Source organism: Buteo buteo, chromosome 11, assembly GCF_964188355.1.
Source record: "Buteo buteo chromosome 11, bButBut1.hap1.1, whole genome shotgun sequence".
Classification (NCBI taxonomy): domain Eukaryota; kingdom Metazoa; phylum Chordata; class Aves; order Accipitriformes; family Accipitridae; genus Buteo; species Buteo buteo.
In genome coordinates, this window is record NC_134181.1 from 30,575,410 (window position 1) to 30,594,102 (window position 18,693).

The 18,693-nt window shown below is 39.2% G+C and overlaps 1 protein-coding gene across 3 annotated transcripts in view; it reads right to left on the reverse strand.

The window, feature by feature from the left end:
- Nucleotides 1-824: 824 nt before the first annotated feature.
- Nucleotides 825-18,693, reverse strand: part of MLXIP (MLX interacting protein) — a 53,945-nt gene continuing 36,076 nt past the window's right edge. Inside the window, exons 10-17 of one of the 3 annotated variants that reach the window (XM_075041294.1) lie at nucleotides 17,143-17,264; nucleotides 16,234-16,420; nucleotides 15,299-15,423; nucleotides 13,281-13,379; nucleotides 11,283-11,410; nucleotides 10,109-10,232; nucleotides 7,062-7,191; nucleotides 825-6,354 (exon numbers count right to left, since the gene is read on the reverse strand). In XM_075041294.1, the coding sequence (XP_074897395.1) occupies nucleotides 6,233-6,354; nucleotides 7,062-7,191; nucleotides 10,109-10,232; nucleotides 11,283-11,410; nucleotides 13,281-13,379; nucleotides 15,299-15,423; nucleotides 16,234-16,420; nucleotides 17,143-17,264 (1,037 nt within the window). In that variant the 3' untranslated portion in view covers nucleotides 825-6,232. Of the gene's footprint in view, nucleotides 6,355-7,061; nucleotides 7,192-10,108; nucleotides 10,233-11,282; nucleotides 11,411-13,280; nucleotides 13,380-15,298; nucleotides 15,424-16,233; nucleotides 16,421-17,142; nucleotides 17,265-18,693 lie in introns of those variants that run through there. The other 2 variants (XM_075041295.1, XR_012652299.1) reach the window with 2 other exon arrangements.

An 18,693-nucleotide genomic window follows, 5' to 3' on the forward strand; every position in this document is an offset into this window, starting at 1 on the left:
AGAAAATAAGACCAGAAGGGCTCAAGGCATTGGTGCAGCTCCTACAGGCTTAAGAGTTGTACCTTTCTTGGAGAAGTACCAGGACTACCTTTGAATGACCAGCCTTTTAGAACTAGGTGCAGAAATAAATAGATGTTTGCCTGCTTAGTTTTGTCAAAAGAGCTTGCTCTCACTGTTGTACTTAATATAATTAACAATAAGGGCCTGATCACTGTAGGAACACATCAGAACATCAATACGTTTGGAAAATTGTTATGCAAAACGTGGAAGAGCAGGCTCACTGGTTATTTAGGGTGAAGAAACACGTACAGTCTGAAGACACCTGGACTTGTGGAGATTATACTTTAACCCACCTGTTCATTTCCAGTCTCTAAGCTGCTTCAGAGAAGGGAAGCAGAATTGACTACAGAGGGTAATTTTCAATTTTTGCTAATCTGGCTAACATTTAGCCTGGTGAGACAGGCAACAACCCAGCACAGAGCAAATACAGCCTGGTGGCCAATGCATGAGAAAAAGAAATCACTTGTAAGCTCCATGTAAGCTCAGAGTGAGCTGATTCTTTCAGACAAGAAGGGCCCAAGGGACACTAATTTCCTTAAAAGGGAATCCAAGCTTCAAAAGATCAACAGAGAATATTTGCCTTGCAATGGGAAAGCCAAACACACAGATCCCAAAGGGGTGTATCTTCAGCACTGCTAATAGGGAAATGAGCCCTTATCGCCTTTCAGAGTTGCAAAAAGGATGGCAAGTGCTGGTCCTAGTCCAGGAACAATTCCACTTACATTTCCCCATATCAAGTTAGAAAATAAAGGCATTACAACCAGTTTCTTCCAAAAAATAACCTTTATTGTTTTGGTTGTAAATATAAAAAATGCATTGCACAATTTAACAGACCTACTGAAAAGTGCTACATATCAACAGCACAACAGAAGTTGTGTCATGCAACAGAACAGGAAACCTAGGCAAAGCAAGAGCACAACCTGAAGTCCTCATACCTCCAAGCTTTTTTTTTTTTGCCTTTTTTAACAAGAATGAACTCCATTCACTTTAAACACATTTAAATACAAGATTAGAAGAAGAAAAGGAGCAATTTATTCATTGTATAGTTAATTAAAAGGCTTGCTCCTAACATTGATATCTTTTGATTCAAAACCTTATTCATGTTGGAAAAGTTCAGACATAAAAGCAGTTCAGATAATGGCTAGAAAGTTACTTCTATTATATACCTAAAATGTGTTTCTTTGTAACTGAACCAAGTTTTATGGATCAATCTACAACTCCGCACTATCACTTCTGCTCTAACACAGTAAATGAGCATGAAATCCAACTAACAATGAAACAAAAGGAAACTTGAGGCCTTAACTGATGTTGTGGGAACAATGTTGGGGCCCTATAAAAGAAAAAAAACCCAAACCAAATGATCTCCTCTGAAACTCAAGTGTATAAATTGAGGAGGAGTAACAGGAAAACTCCTGTTGTCTCGCTTAATCAAAAAACCTCGTAAAAGTCATCAACAGTTGTCCATAGTCCTCTGAGATTGGTATGACTGAATCCCTAAAGCACCTAAACCAGGTATCATCAGCCTTTGGATTTTGGGTGTTTTTCCATGCAGTAAAGGTGGAAAGGAACCAGAAAAGAAAGAAAAAGCTCAAAATAGTTAACAACCCATTCTATTTTCAGCAGTATCTTCTAGTTGGTAACATCGAGGCCAGAATTATCCACTCCAGAAACACAGAAAGTGAAATAGCTTTCAAATAATTTGTATTACAAAAGCATTATCTTACTGAATGTTTTTGCAGTGAGCTTCCCTCTACTGCTCTTTAAACTGCTCTTCAGTTTAAAAAAAAAAGCAAAAACAAAATTTACCTGCCCCTGTCACCTCTACCACACATGCATACACATACACACACACACTCTCTCAAGGGAATGTAAAAAAACCCTGAAGACACAAAGTAAAGGGATGCTATTTTTCAATGCAATTTGACAGCCCTTCGTCTTTTCAAGCCATTCCAGACTTAGAGATTTAAGCATTTGCATATTTACTGGGTTTCTGTCAAAGTTCTAGTATGACAGTACATACACGTGTGCATATGTGCTTGTGTACATGGGAGTGGAGGATGGTGAAGTCAGCAAGAAAGACGCAATTTTTTCCATACATACACAAATTTTTTCACAACCTCAGTTTCAAAGGGACACAGTAATGCCACACAGATAAAATCCTCTTAAAACCCAGGGAAGCCCCACTTTGTCAATTCGCTGAATTTTCCACATTGCACTGTATGAGGAGGAAGAATGTATGATTTAAGATAAATCAAATGCATACAGGATGCCAAGATCTAAGGCACAGATGGAAACATTCTAGTAAGTCTCCCTTCAAGGAAGGCTTCCCAAGGGGTCTAGAAAAGCATGGAAGAACATGCCCATCAGGTCAAACGGTATTAATTAAGAATCCTTTGGTTTTGTGCAGAGATCAGACTGTCAAGATGAAGCATGCACTTGTCTCTGTTCCTACTACTCATTAACTCCTTCAACTCTAGTTTGCTCCTGGACTTTCGTCACTTATTCCTCCTGCTAACAGGGAGCATCATACAAGCCTAATAACTATACCAGATAACACACAAGTTCTCCAAAACTTGTGTTTGGGGTGGGGGCCATCTACAATGTACTGATTAATAGAATTCAAGGTCACAAGGAGCCACTAGACAATCACAGTTTGACTTTGTGCATATCACAGTCCATAAACATTTTATCTAGCCATTCCCTTATTGAGTGAAGTATGTTGGATTTGACTGAATATGACTTGTATTCAATTATATGGGGATTCTTTAAAAAGTTTAGCACCAATTTACTGAAGACAGGTGTGCATCATCTGTAATTCTGTGTAAAGTATAGGCACTGTGTGTTTTGCTTGCTTAAGTATACTTTGGTGACACTGAGGAAATTAGACCACTTAAATTAGGGGAGAAAGTGTTACTTTTTTTTTTTTTTTTTTTTTTTAAGAAATACAGTATTTAGACTCCTCAATGGGTAAAAAAGACAAGACTAAAGAGTTCAAATATAAACCAAAGTGGAAAACTATGCAGGAATTAATACATACATGGTCAATCTCTTTTCATACCAATCCTCAGTACTTCCACTGTGTAGATGTGAGACATAATACAGCTTTTTTCCTCCTGTGTTTCCAAATGAAGTGAAATCACACCCCTCACAAGGTTGATTGATAAGAGAAAAGAATTCTGATTTGCAATAATAGGATGAGAAAAATACACTGAATCACTGCTTCAAAGAGCAACCACATCGTTTCTGGTAATTGCACTACGTGGAAAGTTTCTTTTCACTTTTCATTCTCTCCCTCCTACACTCTTGCCTAAGTAAGCTTTTTGATTTAAATTTTTTCTCTTTACTATGTTAAGATTTGCAGTCTTTTAATAGTGCCATGAGCTTGTTTCTCCACCACAAATTATTAAAATAAGCACTTTACCCCCAACTGTAAACAGCTCATGGTGCAATGAGCAGGATGATTTTTCCATCTACATCCAGATAAAAACTGCTAATGGACAAAATTTTTAGCAGTTCAGTCACATTACCCCTTTCTATTCCTGTAAGGTCCCTTTCAGCTTCCAATCCATTCAGTGAGATCTGAGATGTTAGGATTTAAGATTAGAAGTTATCAGAATTCCCTGGGCTCTGAAGTATGCCTGTAGCACACTTTGCTTGTTGAGACAAAACTCTAATGTCATTGATACTAGTAATGGTAAAAATCAAGCACAATCACTGCCTGACAAGCAGGAGACCACACTGCAGGGGAGGCATTACAGAATCTGTTCATCTGAAAAGTACAGCAAAAACACAAGTGGGTCTGTTCTTGGACAATTTGCCTACTGATTTCTTTCTAGAAAACCGGATACATATTTTTAACATGCAAATATGCATGTAGATATCTATGCATCTCAATGAGATAGCCCAGTAAAGAAAGAACTTGAGTGATGCTCCCCAGCTAATCACAGTGTTAAATGACTTCACTGGAATCAAGTTCACAATCGATGATAAAAATGGGAGGATTTAAAGCACTGATTTAAAACAGAATTTACGCTTAGTCAACGCTTTTTATCCAGATGCATCCCGAAGAATACTGCTTAATGGATTACAACATTATGTATGAAAGACCTAGATACAGGTCCCCCCAGAAAACCTACTCACTATTTAATTACTATGACAACCTTTATACACTATTTCAACAAATGATTCTTTAGCTGAGGCCTGGATTTTTGTTGGTTCTGTCACAGGGACACAGGTTTTCACATGTACCACAAACTTCAAATGATATGTCAGATCTACCTACTGTAAAAAAAGAAAAAAAAAAGAAAAAAAAGAGCATCTCCTCATTTGTCTGCGCAGCTACAGAAAGACATGTTGGTACGTAGATCATGCCATTTTGTCTTCCTCTTAGGTTCCTTTCCCCCCCAGCAGTCCCCTTCAGCCCCCAACTCCTCAACTCACAGTACCTCTGCTCAGGAAGAGGGCCCTCGGGTTAACATTTCATGCTTTCTTTTTGCTACAGTCCTGCTCTGACATAAGTGAACTCTGCAATGAAAGCCATTAGCTGCAAAATCTCAGGACAAAGAAGAAAGAAAAATACTCCCCATGCTTAGTCCCACTCCCCAAGCCTATTGTTTCTTTTTAAACTTAGGCCCACCAAGTGGAGAAGACCGGGGGCAACACTGATAAAAACTACATCTGCCGAAGGAGAACCTACTGACCCCATTTCAGCATGTGCAATGCCCAAATGTTTTAGCTGCTCCTCTTTTTAGCACTGTGATAGCCTGCTAATCACCTCCAGGCAGTCTGCCTTTGAAATTGGAGGAAAACTACTCACGGGAGGTACCAGAGAAACATTACCCACAGTTTGCATAGCTCTTAAGAATCAGAATCAAGTAAGGAGTGAAATTACAAGGGTCATAAAATAATTCCAGACTGTGAACAATCAGCCGGAATGAATATCCCAGTGCTGTCTCAGGATGGACAGACTAGCACTGCTGTAACCAGACTAAGTTTATCTGCAGCAGAGCACAGTACTTGCTAAGACTGTCACAGAAGAATGTTATGCAGTATTTTGGGTTTTAAACATATTTTTATATGTTTTATAATTAATGTTGAACATAACCTTCCCATACTGACCAAATTTAGCTGTCCTTCATGTTTTTCAGATAGAAGGCAAAAAGAACAAGCAAAAAAGATGAAGAAGCAAAGAACTGACTCCAAATCCACATGGTTTGATACAGTTTTTGAGATAAAAAAGCCAATTTCTTAACATTACAAACTCAATTCTTGTCTCTGAAGCATTATTACGTTTATGTATGGATGTGTTTTATATGCACATATTTTATGAGGAAGGCAGCTGAACTCTGGAGAGTGCAAGAAAACAGTTCGCAGATTAAATGGGTATGAAATTGATGTATCTATCCTAATTGCAGAGTCTATGCAATCTAAAACTGCTTTCTTGCACTTACTGCACAGCCTGCTACTCACTTGCAATGGCTGTATCAGGAAAAATAATAAAAATCAGCTACTTTATTTGCTAGAAAATAAAGCATCTCTTGAAACTGATCACATGCAATGATACACTCATTAAAATAAAAATATACAAAACACAGCCTGAGATTTTAATTCTAGTATTTTTGCCACAAGTTGACATAATTGACGGATTTTTCTTCTCCTTTGGTTTTTAGTATGATCCTGTTTAACAATTTTCACTATTCAAGTAAAACAAATGGAACTGAATATCAGAAAACAAAATAAAAAGCACATTTTGTTTCATGAAATTGAAAGTATATTTCCCCTTGAAGAAAACATCCCTTGGTGTACAAGATTTACACTTCAGAAAACTTAGTACTTGAAGTTGTTTCATAGAAATATGTTTGTTGCATATAGATGCATGCTGCATTGATGGAGATATATTGCTGCCTGCAGGACTCAAACCTGCTAAATTTACCTGAGCTTGGTGTTTTCTCACTTAACGGAGTACAGCACAGCACTGAAGAGGAATCAAAACGTTATGACAACGTTGCATCATACTTCCACATATTCTGAAGGCAGAGTCAGATGCCCTGAACAATGTCTCAGGTGATGGAGAGAATTCTTTCTAAAGTGCACCAACTGAAAGGAGACTCGCCAGGCTACTAGACTGGCAGGTTCTCCACACCTTGTATAAGCAACTCATTGTCTTTGGTTGTTAGGTTTCACCAACTGTTTTGTTCATCTTGATAACTGCCTCAGCGGCTTGCTCTGGCAGGCACGATGGATCTGACAGAACTGAGGTGGTTGTACTTAGATGCCGGAGGGTATTCAGCACCACTACAAAAAAAAGTCAGAAAGTATCAAGAAAAGCCATTAGTCTGACTGCAAACAGATCCATGCAGGATAGTGTGCAGGTACTGCAAGGCTGTTAGGCCTGACAGAATTATGGAAATACTTCTGAAAAACATGCGCTCCTCCACACACAGTGAGAGCAATAAACAGAGATGTGCAAGAACTCTGCCCAGGGAACAAGGAATGGAGATCTAGGACTTTAAAAAAAAAAAAAAAAAGAACAAACACGCCTATTTCTTCTACAAAAGAGAGTACCACTTGGCAACTGCAAATATAAATACCTGCTGAATTGCAAGGGGGAAAGATCGAGCAATCATGCCCAAACGGAAAGTCATTCCAAAATGGAATACAAATCTCTGAAGTCTTCCTTCATAATGAGATATATATCACACTGCCAAACTTACTCCAACTAGAGCAGAGTATTTGAAATTTAAATGCAGCTTGAGACCTTTAAATTCTGGTATCTATATACAGCAATTTGGGTTTTTTTTCTGTTCAGTGTTAAGCATACAACCAAGTGTCTTCACAGTCAAAAAGGGTTCTTATTTTTCTACTGAGATCATAAAAAGGAACTGGAAGTCATACTCAGCATCATGTGCTTTCTTTGTCATCCTCTGACTTTCAAGAAATGGTATTATATATGGACTCACTTTCTATGATCTGGAATAACTGCTGGATAGAACTTTACTTACTTGGCCTCAGAACAGGAAGAGAACAGTGCTGATCCAACCAGGCCATTGCAGTTTGATTCAGATCCTTTAAGCTTGTTGTGGAAACCATCCTATTGAAGGACTCAAACAACGGCTTAATAATAATGCTGAACTGCAATCATCAAATGTTAAGGAAGACAACACAGGAGGAGTTCAAAACATTCTATGGGAAAGGCTACTACAGCTCAGTCTGCAGAGAAAACAATAGACTTCTAAATGGACTTCAACCACTAGAGGGATTTCAACATTCCAAAAAATATTTTTTGAAATCTGTAACACTAAGACAAAGGAAAAAACTGTACCTCAGTCCCTAGTGATACTCACTGTTTTTTGCAAAATTCCTGTACACTCACTTGATCTACAAACCAGCTGCACACTGTGGCACTGCAAGCACATGAGTATCTGAAACTTCTACATATATGTAAAGCATTCAATTTCTTCATCACCACCTTTTTCATATAACGGTGATGCTTTCATAGCAAAAGGATATAGAAGCTTTAGGGTAACCACATCACTTACCACCACAGCATGCTACAGATGCATCCAAGGTGGGGTACCTGGATGAGCCTTGCTTGGCAATAGTGAGTCTAGCACAGGTCAACAGTGCAAGTATTCAGCCAATTTCTCACGCAGATTTTTCAGCAAACACTCAAGTTCTCTGCTACTGCAGCTAAACAAAGACCTCAAAGTACGTAAGTACATTTTCAGAGATCCTCAATGGCAGGGCAAGGATTCCCACAACAATGACCAGACTTGCTGATCTGCATCTACGTGGACCAGAACGGTAGCAAGCTGCGGAGTATCTGGCTTTTCTTCTGGCTCCCTATCATCACAGCTTGGAAGGATAGACCTGGCGTTGGCAATAACCTTCCTGGCAGAAAAGGAGCAGACAAAATCCTTAGCCTGTAGCGTATTAAAACATACAGAGCACCACCACAAGCCTCAGTTGGCCCCAGCTCCCAGGCTTTCAGATGACATTTCCTGGACTGATCACCATATTTGAACTCAGAACAGCTTGTTATAACATCACCACGATAATTCACCAAGTAGATTCCAGCTTACAGATACATTTATTTCAGAAGCTGGTTGGACAATAAACTCATCTGAAGGCTCAGAGTCTGTGGTTTTACCATGTTACTCCAGATGGGATTTTCTGACTACAGTCAGCAGCACGTGAGAACGTGGCCCAAATCAACCTCAGCATAGTCATGTGCCCCCGTCTTTCTCACTGTGGCTGACAATCAAGATAAATCTAACAATTGCCTGGAATACTTGAGGGGATTTGCATACCCTTACAGACTTTTACAGAGTGACTGGAGGAACAGCATGGGTATTATTCTATTGATATTCTAATATTCAAGAGTATTCTATTCTTGGGTTATCTCTAGTAGCTCAAGACCAGATTACTCATTTCCCTCCTATATGCAACAGAAACTATGGTATTTTCATATTTGTAATGAACTGCCCTTCTCTCTCTTACAGTCATTTCATAAGGAGGAGATTTTTTTTAATTTTTTTTTTTTTTTTATCATCATCATCATCACTCACCCCTGGACTCTGTCAGCTTTTACTGCAAGACATTCTGAAATATGTCAGCATGCATTAAGGATTCAATCCAGCTGTTAGAACAACTGTTCCATCACAGTTACATCCTGACTTGTAAAGGGAAGTTTGGGAACATTACTTTGCCTATCAACCTTCTCTTTCACCGACTATGAAAGCCTTTGCCTTTCCCCAAACGCTACAAAACCTAGCTACCCAAAATTGCATCTTCATCCGTAATAACCTCTGCCACTTTCTATAAGTGTCTCACTTCCAAATTGTGGAGCTATTTAACATCTTGGAGCAGCATAAAACAACATACTATGCAATCAGCAAACACGTGTAGGACTGTCTTTAAATAATTATTTTCATTGTTATATTAAAGACCTCTACTTTCATAATTCACTTGAACTTGTTCCAGAGTTAATAGTGTTGTAGAATCCAGAGGTTCAACAGTGGCACCAGCTCTAAGTTATCAGAGACTGAGTGAGACCTTGCTAAGAATTGTTTCCTAAAAGGATGCTAAAAAGAAGAGTGTCTTTCTAGGGCCAACATAAACCAGAGAACACCAAAGAAAGCACTTTCACATATCAAAGTATTAAAAATGCTGTACTTCATGCATGCACAAACATGCTTTATATATACTTATATATATACTTTATATAAGTATATAAAGCACAAACATGCTTTATATATACTTACATATACTTACGTTATCCAGGTAGTTATAGAGAGAAATAACCAGCACAGACATACAAAATATAAAGTGCAAATAGCTATATGAACATATGAAGTTTAATGGGGAAAGGGAAAGTAAACACTACTGCTCATTGCTAATTACAAATATCCCCGAACTGATTCAAGCTAATAATGTTTGATCCAAACTAGATAAGTCTATACAGCACAGCACAAATGCAGCTAACTTGGTTTCATTCAGTTTATGTTTTTCTGCCTCCTGCATTATCATTCGCTTACAAGCACAGCTGCTAGCATTGGAGAAGCAAACAGAGACTAAGTTGATTCACTGTTGTAACAAAAGACAATCAGAAAACTAAAAAAAGAAAAAAAAAAGAAAAAAGAGAAATGTGGAAGTTTTTAAAACTGCCATTGCAACAGCTTCAGTAATTATTTGTAATAATTTCTTTTGCCTCCTGAAATCTTTGTTATTCTCTGTGCAGTTTTTCCAGAAGACTACAAGAGCTACAGTTACAGAAGTAGTCCATTAAACTTTTCTTGCAGTTTAATAACCTACCAGGAAAACCTTGCCTTTGTATTGCATTTTACTTTCAAGTTACCTCCCTTCAAGTTCTGCCTCACGACAGCCTGTAAGGCAAGGATTCATATCCGTATACAGATGTGAATGAAAACTGAGGACATATGTTATTTAAATAACTTGGCTTAAAGTCACAGCATCAGAATCCAGAGTTTTTGGCTGTAAATATATCAGTACCAAACCTAAAGTTCAGCAGGTTGATATAAAAGGATACAATCCAAAACTTCCAGTTCTGCAGGGTCCTGCTTCTCACGTACTCATCAAACATCCTCCTCATGTGGTCAAATCTTTGCCGCGTTACAGGAACTCCGGTAGCAGGGAGCTGCTGTTGACAAGAACTGAAAAGAAGATGTTCCGAGGTCAGAATCCCCACCAGAAGGTACACACTTCTCTTCCAGACTAAATTAAAGCAAGAGTAAAGTGTGTATCCCCCGTATCCCTGACCAAAGCGGCTTCCAGTGTATGACCCCCCCAGAATGTAATTGTTATAGCCAGGAATACATACTGTTTTCTCATCAGTTTTGTCTATATTCACATAGCAAAGCGATTTCTCAAGCTGCTACACACTTCTTATTACAAGCAACAAAACTGAAAACAAAGTATAACATAGAACAAAGTAGATTTTGGCATCCAATTAGAAAAAGGCATATTAAGAGTCAAGGAAAAATTTAGAGTTACTCCTGAGCGATGTTACAGAAGAAAATGTTACAGAGATTCTTAAGAAACAGATCAATTTAAAATACAACCAGAAATCATCATAATTTTAAAGAAAAATAAAAATATTTTGATTTGCTGATAAGTCTAACCTAATGCCTAAGCCTAACACTTCTGTAGATGGAAGAAAAACTACTGGGGTTCTCAACATGCTTTGCAATAGTACATAACTATCGTAAAGCCACAGAGGAAACTGAGGCACCAGGAAGGTGAAGTGACTTATCACAGCTATGTTCAGCCAGCGGCAAGCTCCTTGATTCAAAGTACTGTGTCTTATGTACTCAACCATATTTTCCTATAAAAATTGATTACATTTGGAAAGAAAGCTGCAGCAAAGCCATCATGAAGGGTAAGAGTGTTTGATCACCCAGTGAGCCTAGCTTTAAAAAACCATCATCAGTGGCTTCTTAGAATTACTCTAACTGACCTGATGCACCTTTTCTGATGCTGCCACTGTTGTGCATTCATGCTAAGAGCTTGCTGAAAATCCACATGGTTTGCTACCAATGCCCATCCCATGGCAACTATGCTTTTTGTCTGGAAGTTGGTAGCAACTCTACTGTTCAATACCCATCTGTTGTTTGGCATGACATCTGAGGCAAACATTCCCTGTTGCTAGCCAAAGCAACATTCAAGCTGCTCTGCTTCATTACAGAAAGCTCCCCAAATCTCACATGATGGTAGCGTTTAGCTCCTCGATTTCTTCCCGAAGGCGCCTGGTTTCCTCTTGCATCTGTGTTCTTTCCTGCTGTAGTTTAGCGATATATTCTACTGTTTTCTGGAGCGTGATTGCATGGCTGATCTAGACCAAACACAAACACAGAGCTCACTTTCTGGAACAAAGCTAGAGAGATGAAGACCTTGCCCCTAACCTGCTGTAACACCCAAAAAAAGCACTTCAGCCCCTTTTCTTAAGTTTCCTTCACTGTGTGCAAAAGCACACAGATAGGCAGAGTGAAACACTTAACATAATACTAAAGTGTTAATTTCTCCAACTCATGTTTGCAGACTAGTACAGAGAAATGTGGTTGTTTTCCTCCACAAATTATATTTTTGCTACTTTGTTGAAAGAAGTGTTTTAATAATTTAAAATGTTTTATTTCATTTTCTATCCTCTTAAAAATATTTACAATTCTTACTTAAGTACTGAAGTACATCTGCTGATGAAGATGTACTTTCCTCAGTGCTGTTAGAAGCTTTGTTTGAAGTTGACAATATAGATTATATAGTTTGGGAAACCTGAAGTTATTAAACAGAAGGTAACACAGTCTAGCTACCACCAAAGGAGACAGAAACAATGTCATAGATCTTTTTAAAAATACTCTTCAGTTCTGAGGAATGAATTAAAAATCTGTACTTGGGAAATAAAATAATCAGATGTTTTACTAAAGCTGAGTTTTCTTAACTGATTACCTTTCAAATAAGCTATTCAAATGAGGAAGTGAAATTCTGATAACTTATGGCCTAAACATAAAAAAAACTATAAAAATTATGTGAACAAATCAACATTCTATACAACAAGCTTTCCTATTTTCCATGTTCCAAAAGGTACTGGTATTTAAAGGACATATAGAATTTTGTTGTGCAGACAAGTCTATGTTTCAATTATTCTGATTTCAATTTAGTGAACTAAGTTAACTAGTGTAGCCAGAATATGTTCTCAGTTTGGACAAAATCATTTCACAATGAGAAGTCAGTTGGGAATTTTTTTCTCTGTAAACCTACGTACAAAAGAGAGGTGATGGGGAAAAGAAGCCCTGAGAATATTTGCAAGGCTGTAGGTGCAGGGCCAAATTCTTAAAGACAGCTGGGTGATACTAGATGTAAAGAGTCCTAGAGGGATTTTCAAAATCGTATGAACTGGCCAGGCTTCTGACTCCTCCTGGGAGGTACAGATCTCATCAATGTAGAACTTTTAGAAGTTTCACTGGAATTTTTTATTCTTCTTTTGGCTCACTGACATGTTTCAACAGTATTTGCAGGCACACATGGTTGCTCTGCCATGCTCTCAGCTGACCAAATGCAGCACAGCTGTGGTTAACATGGCACAAAGCCTAATCTAACAAGCTGTGCTCATAGGTGGGTATATTAGCTCAGGCCAAATGTCAAGGTATATTAAGCCAGTCCCAGCATTGTACCAACAGCATCTACCTGGCTTCTGGCTGGCTCGTGGTTCAGGCCCAATAAGCTTACAATACCGGCTGGACCATAGCTTTTTCAAGTCCAGCTATGGGGAACAGAACTCATACAGAATGGGTATAAAAAGCCAGTATGTCAGAAGAAAGGTGACATAACAGTAGATGCAAAGTCATCTTATGCTCCAAACATGACAAAAATCTTCATTACTGGGGTCCCAAGAGCAAGGATTGCAAAGACCAGTTTTCCTTTCCCTGTTGGCTTTAAAGCTGCAGCATGTCATCAGACAAAGACTTGTTCAATGTTTGAAGCTGCATCAGAACAATGTCTAAAAGATGAAGCACTTTCACACACTCTTTTGACTATAAGCCACAGATTTATAACCCTTCCTTTCCAAGTCCCTCAGTTCAAGTATCTTCACTCACTAACTAGCATTCTCAGTCAGCAGTGAAGAGATTAAATTTATTAACAAGTCTTTTTAGAATGGCTCTTTCTTATATACCATATTAAACTGTTAGTGCTGCCAAGTTACTTACCGACTTGGAGTTAGCTGAAACCAAGCTGTTCAGAGCACTGAAACCAATCTTGATGTTAAACCTTCGTTTTTGTTCTGAAATATGCTTCATTCTTCGATTCTGCATAAATAAAATTAGCTCAGTCTATGCTGTTCTCCTTTACCATTCCACTGCTATGACTATTTCAGCTATTCAAATTCACAGTGTCATTTTTGTTGAATTGTGGCATTCATAGTCTTTCCAGTCAAAGCCACATGACTATAAATTTGCAAACAATGATTATTAAAGTTAAAGTTATATAAGTTATTAAAAAGAAGTGTCCAGTGTATTAAATTAAATTCCAAACCTTGTAAGGTTTTCTTCCTGAAGTAAAAATTCCTATTTAAGACTGTTATACAAGTTCCTTTTCTGAAGTCAAATTCCAATTTTTGAGGCATGTAATTAGTTAGGATCTTGCTGAAGCCTTTAAGTTTAAAACAGTCCATATCATTTATTTCTAATACATATATAAAGTTTACTGATATAAACAGGCAGTCTGCAAAAAGAAAAAAAGAATCCACATCTCTGGCCTATCCTGAGGATAAAGGCTTTGACAGGAATTAACATTTTCATTTGTAGCATTAAAAACTTATAAGTTGTTTTCACCAAAATCCTTGGGAAAAAAAAAGGAGTTTGCATTCTTGGCAGAGCTAGGCTTTCCAGCAGTAGCTCACCATCACCCCATTTTATAATGGAGGAAAACAATGTAATAAAGCAGTGAAGTGGCTGCCCAAAACCACAGAAAATGCAGGTTCAAGAGCAGAACTGAGATTTCCAGTGCCTTCTGTGCTTTGCCAAACTGAAAAAACGTTACCCAGAGATACAGATCTGTTTAGTCTAACAATGCAGAGGCGCAAAAGAACATACATCTAGAGAAAGAGTTACTAACAGTACACATCCAAAGCAATTCCTGTCAAAGCAGGTGAGTTTAAATGGCTATAAAGCCTATCTCTTTGCAGTGTCCTTACTTTTAAGGACACTCCTCCATCTAGCGGCCACTTTCCCACCATTGGCCAGTCCTAATAATTTGTTCCTTTGTTAACTTGTCCTCTAGCAGCAAGAACAGGCTGCAACTACTGATTGTGAGCATTTAGGCAAAGTAAGTAACTGCAAACTTTCATGAGCAACTTGCAGCATGCTCAGCAAGGGGCATTTCTGAATCTTCTCTGCAACGGAACTAGAATTGAGTGCAATCACAGGCTGCAAGTGTTTAAACTTACCTTTCTGCCCTGCAAATAATCAAGCCAACATCAACTCATAGGGTATACAGAGAAGCCAAAAAGGGGTTGGCACTTGCAAAATGGTTAAGCAACACTCCCTTTCACAACAGAATGAATGAGAGGGTTACAGCTGATTGTCATGCATTAGTTGTTTTTTGCAGATAAGTTTCTCATACCAACACAGAAAGTGTTCTGACAAGGTCAGCTTGTGTATGAGGTACAGCCAGCTTTCAGATGCTTTCTCTAGACTGCCAAGTTCTTACCCCAATAATTCTCAAAGTGTTTTACAGCTGTAACTTGTAGAGTCTGTGGAGCTGCTCTCTGTGGAGCAGCATAGCATCACTGGAGACCTGTAACTCAGCAGGCCAAGAACTCCCCCTCCAGCAATGGCCAGAGCCCTGCAGACTGAAGATCCCCAACAGAACAATCGCAAAAAGCCATGGTTTAGAAAACTGAAACCTTTGACCAGGTAAACTGAGACCTGTCATAACATCTCTGTGACCTACAGCAGGAACTGCTGTCATGACCATAAGGACCTGCAGAGGTACAGTTAAACCTGGCCCCTCTGGTGACCCATCCCTGAGGAGCAGAGCAGATTATTGAAGTCTGACATTTTAAATTGAACAGAGCAGCACAGACGCAGTGCAAGCTAAGCCTAAGGCACAAGTAATCCACTGTTCCTGAAGCACAAGTTACTCTCTAGTCCATGCTCAAACATCAGTGCAGAAAAGTAGCTACAAAGGCAAAGAAGAAAAGCACCTCAAAGGAAAGGAGACGCACCTTAAGTGCAGCCATATTAGGGTCAGTGGCAGGTTTTCCTGAGCAGCTGTTCTGGGGAGACTGTGGACTGGGGCTCTGCTCAGAGGTGCAGGGGGAAGCTTGGCCTGAATTCTGACAGTCTCGGCCTTCATAAAGGAAGAAAGACAAGTCACATTAACAAACAACTTTCTGTAGCAAATGTAACTGCTGAGAAGCTTCTATTCAGAATCGAACTGAAATGCTGTCGGCAACCAAATTATACTCATTGATGCAGCAACCGCATGCTAGAAAATGTTAAGATGGCTGGGAAAGCTTAGTATTTCACAGCATAAGGCTAACGCATCCCAAATAGCGATATGTAATACTCCTTTCACATACACACACATTTCAGCAAAGGCATGTTGAACGCGTAGGCTGCAATTCCATCGTCCTGCTAGACTCCCCCATTTGAGGGTCTAATGGTCTGGGACATGATGGTAGTAACACTTACAAGCCACTTACCAGCAAAACCAGCATATGTCTCTAAAACCGGCCCAGATGCTGCTCTATCAACATGCATGCAAAAGGAGTCTTTGCACTTACCTACTGTTAACAAGGATTGTGTCTGAGATCCTCCAATCAAAATTATGATCCTGAACAACAAACGTATTCCACACTTTCTACACAGACGCCTTTCAAACAGGTTTAATTTCTTGGTGACTAAGACAGTACATCCTTTTAGAAAGGAGCCACTTACAGGAAGCACAAAATAGCAGTTTGTGGCAATGCTGCACAGTAGCTTAAGACAAAAATTGCAAACAACTGGATGCAACCGAAGCTGCAGCGTAGAAGGCCCTAAAAAAGCTTTTCCTTCAAAAATTATCCAGGGATCCTCAAGGCCATTTTACACCCTGCCTAACCAATGGAAACACTTACATGTGTAGGAGAGAGAGAACGCTTATAGCTTTCTAACTTACTAGGTGTAGGTGAGGGAACTTGTGAACTGCTACTGTGGGAAGGGATTTGCTCTCCTTTCACCAACACATCCTGGACTACACTAGGAGAGAAGAGATGTGAGACTGTGGACTGGGTTTGTTGACTACTTGGTGCTCGCTGTGGTGGACCAACCAGAATGTTACTACGGAACTCCGTCACCCCGGGAGCCTGGGAACAGCATAGAAACAGCACAGAGAATAACAGAGAAAGAAAAAGAGAGCAGGAAGGGTGGGATAGGGGCAGAGGGAGAGAAGGGATGAGAGAAAGGAGAAAGGGGGGGAGAGGGAGAGAAAAAGAGAGAGAGAGAGATTTGTTACCTTGCCTTTCACTAAAAGTAGCAAATTAATACATGATTAACAATCTGATGACATGAAACAAGGGTGAATATATAAGGTATTGGCAGGCACTGAAGTCAGACTTCTGGCAGGAGACCAGTATCCTTTCATAACTTAAAGCAGTATTACAACACATCAACAGCATAATATACTAAAAACTATTACCATCTTCCTGCATACAATGTATTGGGAAACCCACTCATATACTCAAGGCATGCTTTCCAATATGTAAATGGAAAGGTGAGCATCCTGGGCTCCTTCTAGCTTCTGTGCGATTAATAAAAAGCACAAACCACCCCCATTCATGGTACTGTGTATACATGCCTCTTTATAATCTTACTGTTCTGTGAGACAGTCTGTGAAGACTAGATAGTGCTTCCAGACCCATAAAGTAGCTAAATTAAAAATAAGCAAACATAATGCTGAATGCACAAATGCATATGCTGGGTAATAGGTGAGATTTAGTTACCCTCCTAAGCACATTATGGCTCTAACTACTTGCAAATAACAGGCCTTAAAAAACAAAAAAAAAAAAATTGTTTTTCTTCTCCTTACTCTGACAATTCCAGCTGGTGCAATTGCAACATTAGACTGAGACGTGGGTGGCGTCAAAATCCCCTCTCTTTTTAAAGGTGCTGGAGTTACAATCACAGTTCTGGACTGTCCCTGAAAGGCAGCTGAAGAACACAAGTTAGAATAGTTAATGAGACAAAAAAAAAAAAAAGCTGGAGATTATTTTGTAGGAAATAACGTGTCATTGAACAGGGGAATGGATTAATGGGCACCTATTTGGTACTATTTCATTGCAATACAAAGTGCCACCAGTTTTCTGATAATCTCAGTCCCATGTATCCAGTACAAAGGACTCTAACACACCAGTTATTTCTGAGGCTTCTAGCACCACTGTAACTGTTTCAAAGTGAATTTACAGAGGTACCTAGTGAATCAGGGAGGTGCAAAGTGTCTTCATTCTATCAGAGCTGGGTTTCGCAGAATGAGGATCATCTTCACCTCTCCTCTCACGTCCATACTTCTTGGATCTCAGGCTTGCTCTGCTGACCCAGAAAGGGTCAATGACAGAAACCAACTGCAGGATGCATATTCAATACTTTGTGCTTCCTTGTGTATATATTAAATTATCTTCCTCACCACTTCACTCTACTAGCTTCTTTCACTATCTGTTTTTACAGATGCTTTACATGACACACAAGCACAAGACAACCAAATGTGATGGGGAATCAGCACCAAAATTCCAGAAAAGGGGCTAAAGAACCAGGAGTTCTGCAGTGTTAGACAGCTAGAGATAATCGTGAATAGCAGCAATTGTCTCCACAGAGAAAGTAAGAAAAAATTCTCAGAAAAAGTCTGTACAGGAGGCTTGCCCCCATGACAGGAATCAGGATCCTTGCTCTAAAGTTTTTTTCACCACTACGGTATTAGTCTAACATAAATCTGATCTGTTAAGGTCTCAATTTAACCAATGCAGATGTACAGTTATTGGCATGGCATTAATGTTGACATTGTTCTTGCCCAGACTTTAGAGAGAACATCACTAACCATCCTATATTGTTACTAAAGGAAGAATCATGCAAAAACACAGCTTCTGTATGCTTTTTGAGAAAACTAAACCAAACTTAGTCAGTTTTATTCTAGTCTGTATTGGCTTCAGCTCTCCTTTGTACCAATAAAGTCATAATGTATGATAAGTGTCAGAGTAGCTCAGTCGCTGCCAACCTACCCCTCTGCAGTTTAGCATCAGGGTATCGAAGGACATACACAGCAGAACAGGGAGACAGTGCAGGATATCTGATGTCCTCTCCCCTACTGTGTTATCTGTGACTAACAACTGTGTTTTGAATCAACTAAAGTTTCTGTATAGCCTTTATTAGAAAGGCCTGTGGATTGCACAAACCTTGTGTCAGCCCTTGTGTGGGTATATCTGGCAGAGAGCACTGTCACTCTGATACAGGGAGTTCATTCTTTGTCTGAGCATTCCCAGATGTAAAGCTGGAATCACAACCCTTCCACTGTTCACTGACGTTCAGCTGGACTTAAGACATCTCTATTGAGCTAAATAGCCTGCTCTTAGCAGTATATTAATGCTAC